The 6,284-nt window shown below is 37.4% G+C and overlaps 1 protein-coding gene across 2 annotated transcripts in view; it reads left to right on the plus strand.

Moving 5' to 3' along the window:
• The first annotated feature begins 187 nt into the window (after positions 1 to 187).
• The window catches only part of glt1d1 (glycosyltransferase 1 domain containing 1), a 17,563-nt gene continuing 11,466 nt past the window's right edge, over positions 188 to 6,284 (plus strand). Inside the window, exons 1-7 of one of the 2 annotated variants that reach the window (XM_022756372.1) lie at positions 188 to 461; positions 753 to 904; positions 1,057 to 1,162; positions 2,654 to 2,695; positions 3,847 to 3,898; positions 4,752 to 4,788; positions 5,453 to 5,509. In XM_022756372.1, coding sequence (XP_022612093.1) covers positions 394 to 461; positions 753 to 904; positions 1,057 to 1,162; positions 2,654 to 2,695; positions 3,847 to 3,898; positions 4,752 to 4,788; positions 5,453 to 5,509 — 514 coding nt within the window. In that variant the 5' untranslated portion in view covers positions 188 to 393. The remainder of the gene's footprint in view (positions 462 to 752; positions 905 to 1,056; positions 1,163 to 2,653; positions 2,696 to 3,846; positions 3,899 to 4,751; positions 4,789 to 5,452; positions 5,510 to 6,284) is intronic. The other variant, XM_022756380.1, reaches the window with a different exon arrangement.

Raw genomic sequence — 6,284 nt, forward strand, 5'->3', positions numbered from 1 at the left:
TCACCAGACAAGAGTGTGTTCTGGGTGTATTTTTTTCTTTTTTTAAACTCGCTCTAAAATTATGGTCTCGTAATAAAATACAGCAATGGGCCAAAGTGCTAGTGCAGTATGTGCTACCGTCATTTGTTTCCAGGGGATCATATAGGAGACGGACTTGTAAACATTTCAAGCGTGGTGCACTGCCAAGTACTGAGGTAGCCGTGTTGTTGCTCGCTGTTAGCTTTGCCAAACGAGTAACTTGAACAACTGCCATGGGTCCAGGAAATGTGATAGTTCCGCTTAGCAAGCCTAAAACAGCCCATAGGAGCTCGGTTTGCTGCATCATTCCCTTTGGTTCGCATTAATGTTAACATATTAAGTAGTTAGCTCGACAGCCCAGCCTTTAGTGAAGACATGAAATTACTCTTTCTTGCCTGTCTCAGTCCCAAAACTGGGAACCACACTACAGCTGAGAGAATAAGGTAATTTACTTGTTGCTAAGTGTAGCTAGTTACAACAGCAGTTGCTAATTATAATTAGCCTGCACTGTTAACCAAGGCTATTTGAAACTAAAGCTGTTGGTGTGAAACTGCCTGCCTTACTGTACAATGGCTGTAATAACTCAGCTGTGACTGAAAGAAAGAAATCAGCAAAATATTTAATGACTGTTGATAAGTTAAACAAAAGGCTTTTGAGATAAAGGTAGTTTCAGTGTTTGCTTAACCACTCTGACTTCTTACCAGCCATTCACTTAAATGTTTGTTTTATTTTAGGTCCCACATTGAATCAGCAGGACACACTTGTGAGCTCAGAGATGCAGCAGAATTTCAGTCACCTGCTGAGGTGGCTAACCTTGTATCTCAAAATCCTCCATTTGAGGGTGCACTGGCCATTCATCTGTTCAGAGCAGGCAGACTTCTCTTGGGTAAACATGCTTGCTGTTACATGATCTATTCACTTACTTAATGCACATATTTCCAGTCATTTGTCATTTATTGTCAGCAGACCTACAAGTACACAGATACCTGTCCCACAAACGGTAGAACCTTTCTCTTTTATGTCTGACTTTTATACTAGACATCCAAGTGCCCTTTGGTGTCATCTTTGGCGGGACAGACATAAATGAAGATGTGAAAGTTCAACAGAAACTTGTGGTTATGGAACAGGTGCTACTGAAAGCCAGGTGATGTTTCTGGAAGCTACTCTTTTAACTCATTTAATACCAAACAGCTCCAAATTGAGTACATGAATTTTAACACTTGAGTTACACAGACCGATTTTTTCAAAAATTATTTTGGAAAAGTTTGTGACAATATGTGTTGTGGTCTTGACCACTGCAGAATCATAATGCAGAATATGCTCTCTGTCCCATCTGTTTGTTTGTATCTCTGTGGAAATCTCAAATGATTTCATACAGAATAATAATAATTATGATTATATTTTGCATTTGTTCTTAATGTTAATACTACTTTTTTGTCACAAATGATAATGTCATCTTAATGATTTGAGTGAAAAATCGAATCATTGAAAGATGTACATGAATTTCAGAATATATAAATATCTTAGTATTTGTTATATGTCCCCTTTGCTTTACTGGCAGCATGTGCTTGAGCTAGCATGGACTGCACAACTTTGTGCAATACCTGATTACCCATGTCACCCCAGTATGATTTGATAATGTTTCGAAGAGCTTCTCAGTTTTCAAGTGCCCCAATAAATGTTCTGTGGGGTTTAAGTGAGGGGACTGTGAAGGAAAGTCCATGACAGTCAGGACTCCTTGGTCTTCATTGGTCTTCATGTAGTTCTTGCAAAGCTTTGAGTTGTTTTTGGGGTCATTATCCTGTTGCACTATGAATCATTTTTCCACAAAGATGCAACAGAGGAGGGTGTAGCATGTCTCTGAGGAGTATAGTGGTACTTCTTCTCAGTCAGAGTGTAGTCAATTTGGTGCAGGTATGGTAAAAACACACACAGACATGAATATTCCCACCACCATGTTTCACTGTTGGTTTGATACACTGTGGTATCATTCTCTCTCCTGTTTGTCTCCTTACATGAACCCTTCTTTTACATGGATTCATTAGTAAATAAGATTTTATTTCCCAGTCATTCACTGTGAAATGGTTCTATTTCTTAGCCCACCCCAAGCATAAGCATGTCGCATATATACTATATATATATATATATATAATATTATATTATGTGTGTGTGTGTTCTTTTGTCTGTGTCTGTGTGTGTATATATGTATGTATATATATATATATATATATATATATATATATATATAGACTAACCTTATGATTCCAAAATGTGTAATAAGCAGTTTTTACAGCAGACTTCTGAACATATAGCAGGAGAAGCACAGGTGCAACTAATGACATTAATTATGGATGTACCCTGTTTAGCTGTGCCATTTTAAAGGTGCTGTCATTGTGCATGCTCATTCATTGGCATGGCTTATATGTGACGTTTAAATGTAATGAAGCAATCATTATTGTTATGACTTACACCGGTTCTTGTCCTGCTGTGACAAGGCAACGTATCTGCTGTGAAAAAGTGTGTAACTGTGGCAGTATAGTTGTCTTAACATATCAATAATAGATGCTAAATTGATTAATTAGTGCCAAATATGTTAGTATGTATCACAACCTGTTTTACTCACTTTCTTTTATAGAGGTCTGATGCAGACATCACCATCCTGGAGTGTGAGCAGGAAGTAAATGTGACCATTTAATACCTCTTAATTGAAATTGTTAAAATGAAATCAAGGCATCTTCTAATTTCATTAACCATGTGATTCTCAGTCTTGGACCTACTAACAAACCTGATACAGATTTACAAGCTGAAAATGAAATTGTTGTCACAGTTGTGACCAGTGGGAATAAATGAGGTGTTGCCATAAATCACTGCATATGTGGCCTATTTAAATGTGGGCATAGTATTCATCCATTTAGTGTTGTTGTAGATATTGCAATAAAAAATACATGGCAACTCAAAATTTTATAATATTTTTCAGCAATACCTGATGTGTTGTAAAGCATTTGAATCGTATTAACTAGTGTGTCCATTATCTGTGAGGACGCCTGGAGTACAGGCATGAAAGAATGAGGCTGAACACATGCACACAAACCCCAGCTGTGCACGCTGTGTGTTCTCTCCTCCCCTAGTTTAACATTGAAAAGTTAATCTGCACACAGCCTTATCAATATCCTGTGCCCTGGCACCAGATCCTGGTGTCTGTTATCATTATGATGAAAATAGATGGTAGGACATCTATTTAGTAAATCTAAGGGGATAATTGCCTTCTGGGAGAAAAGATGGATTTCCAGGTCTCATGACTTCAAACATCTGAATCCATGCACCTCCTGCTGTTTGTGCCTTCTTACACAAACCTTGATCATGAAATTCAGTCACCACCCTGAGCCCTTTGGCCCATTTACTAATGCACACTCACATATGTGCAAATGAATATCTCCCCACTGGTTTTTGCTCCACATTGCGTAACATTTTGTTTTATACTTTGTATTCTTATTGTATTCATCCTTAAGTCCTTTTCCTTCAAACCATAAGCAACAAAAGACTCAAATACAAGTGTAGGGAGGTGGAGACAGAGAGAGTCTGTAACCATAACTTACAAAAGTGAACAAAAAGAACAATTACAGTTAATGGATAGTTAAAAGGCACCCAGATGAACTGATACACAAAAGATCCACAAGGCCAAACATTTGCCATCACAATATCAATATATCATTTTTTAGATATCACAGTTATGGTCAATACCAGTATATCACTACACCCCTACCTTATTTATTGAAATTGTTTATAAGGGGATGAAAGCATTATTATTGTTGTTTTTTTTTTAATCAGGTTTGCCGTTGCATTTACTGACAAACTGAAAGAAGAGGCAGAGTTATTTTTGGTATGATTCCACTCTTGTATTTTAATACACCATCCACAGTTGAATAGTTTATATCGAATAAGCATTGATGCCTTCATGTCCAAGTCTGTGTGTCATGTTGCTAATTTTTGCTTTGCTCATGACAGCCTGCTATGCTGCACCCATCCCCCCAAACTTAGCAGCTAACACATACGCGTTATTTTAACATAAATTCAATTTTGACCCATCTATTACAGAGCAACAGTGAAAAATCAAGAGTGAGCACAAAAGTTTTTTGTTTGTATTTTACGGCACTTCAGTAGACAGCCGTAGCCTGACGGCCTCAATAAATACAACAGAAGGGCTTTTACTACACAAACACAATATCCAGCCCTGTCCTGTAATAGTTTGGCATTAAAACAATATTAGCGTGTTTTATTTTCAGATTAGATTCCAGCCGTAGGCTGTAGATTGAGGCGAGTGGCATGCTTTATCTCTGCCATTTAGTGCTGACAGCAGGAAGACAGGACAGGCACTGAGAGGCATCGCCATGCTTTTTATTGTGACAGAAAACACACATAGAGGATGAATCTAGTGTGATAACATCCAGTCAATTTTCTCTCCATCCCCTCTGATTTATTTGGTAGCACTCCCATTATCTTAGCAACTGCTGTCCTGACTCTCTTTTAAAGTTTAGATTTGCTTTAAATATGTTTGGAGCACGAAGAGCATTAATAGGCTTTTTCTCTTTTCTGACATAAAGAGAAAGAAAAGATTTAATCAAATGTAATTTGGATAAACAAACATTGCCAATAATTACTGATTGATTTAAAACTAAGTATTTATATTTAGTACCTGTTTTAACCAGATTTTTCTATTTCTTTCTCCTTTGAAGCTGTCCCAGAGCAGTAAAATCTATGTCCAACCCCAAGGTAAGCTCTGCAGAATAAATATCCTCTCTTGATGCTGTGCATCCCTGACTCGCTATTGAAGTGTTACATTAATCAGCTTTGACATTTTTTCCTCCATTATCATACTGTCTGCAGTACAGAGTTGTGTTTGCTCTTGCCATTGGCCACAGTGCCATGTAGGACAGCCCAAATCACTCTTCCATGTTGTTTCCCACCAGTAGCCTTGTTTGGCAAACAGTGTCCCTTCATAGATTAGAGGAGAGCCTTGGGCCAGCTGCATGGCTGAGCCCGGACCAGTGAAAGCTCATTTTTTGTGCTTGTCACGAGATAGTGATCACACTGAAGTCCTTTTTTACATGGACCACACAAAATAATATTTTGGTCACATAACATTTTTTTTTCTTTTACCTATGAAAGGTTACATTAATGTTGCCTTTTTATACAAATGTCAATTTTTGTACTTAATATGAATAAAGGTTATGAAGAATATAGGATGTGTTTGCTTTTTATGGTGTCGCATTACTGACAGGCTATTATCATAAAAACAATTCTGGACTTTCTCATTTAATGAATTAAAAGCCACTTTGATCATTTGTTTCATAGTGGGTTTTTTTTTATCATTTCTGTAAAGTAAAATCTTTACTGAGAGCGCTGTGCCTTGTATCTGTCTGTGTTTATTTTAAAGGCATCCAGACAGAGGTGACTGAGAAATTCTGCTGGGCTGAATTCTTGAGGAGCTCAGGTACTGTCATGGCTTCAATTTGTTGTCATTCCAGCTGCTGTCTAGACAGTTTCCAAGTTTATTTATTTATGCCTTTGAGTGGAAAATATTTCCCAATGAAAGCTGCTATGAGCTCATCCAGAGTAAGCAAATAAAACAGATTTTTTTCACTTGTTTTTATTGGTGTACTGGCCATTTAATACCAAGACTGAACAGTAAATATTGAAATTGCTATTATATGGATTTGATTTGATTCATAAATTTATTATCCCAAGTGGGAAACTTGATTTGCAGTCAGGGATACATGTATTTGTTATAAATGGGATATACTGTATTATAGCTTGATATAAGTAACATTTTGGTAAAGTACTAAGTCAGTCTGTTGTGACTGTTATAAACTTTATAAACAGTTGTGTCTCATCTAATTATTAGGGCTATGTCTCAAACTATAGAAGGGAGTTTTGTGTGCACATCCACTAAACCTTAGTGGGACAGGTGCTGGATACAATGTTTAATGCAATAAAATGGAGAAGTACCTGTTCACTGAAATTCAAGCTTCCTTGAAAAATAGGATTACTGGTGTCATTCTGACCAGATATGTGCAGCCGTGCCACATATTTGTAACTGTCTGCAATACATGAAAGCCTCGACACTGCTTCCTTCTCTCTTTATCTTCTCTCCACATTCCCCACACCTGAAAAGTACCAATCAGAGAGCGTACATTTGCTCTGCGCTATGTTAGATACATCAGTGTGGTGATCAGGGAAGCAAGAGTTTATTCACTTACTCAGCCCCC

This window comes from Seriola dumerili, unplaced genomic scaffold, assembly GCF_002260705.1.
Source record: "Seriola dumerili isolate Sdu_G_001 unplaced genomic scaffold, Sdu_1.0 BDQW01000017.1, whole genome shotgun sequence".
NCBI lineage: Eukaryota > Metazoa > Chordata > Actinopteri > Carangiformes > Carangidae > Seriola > Seriola dumerili.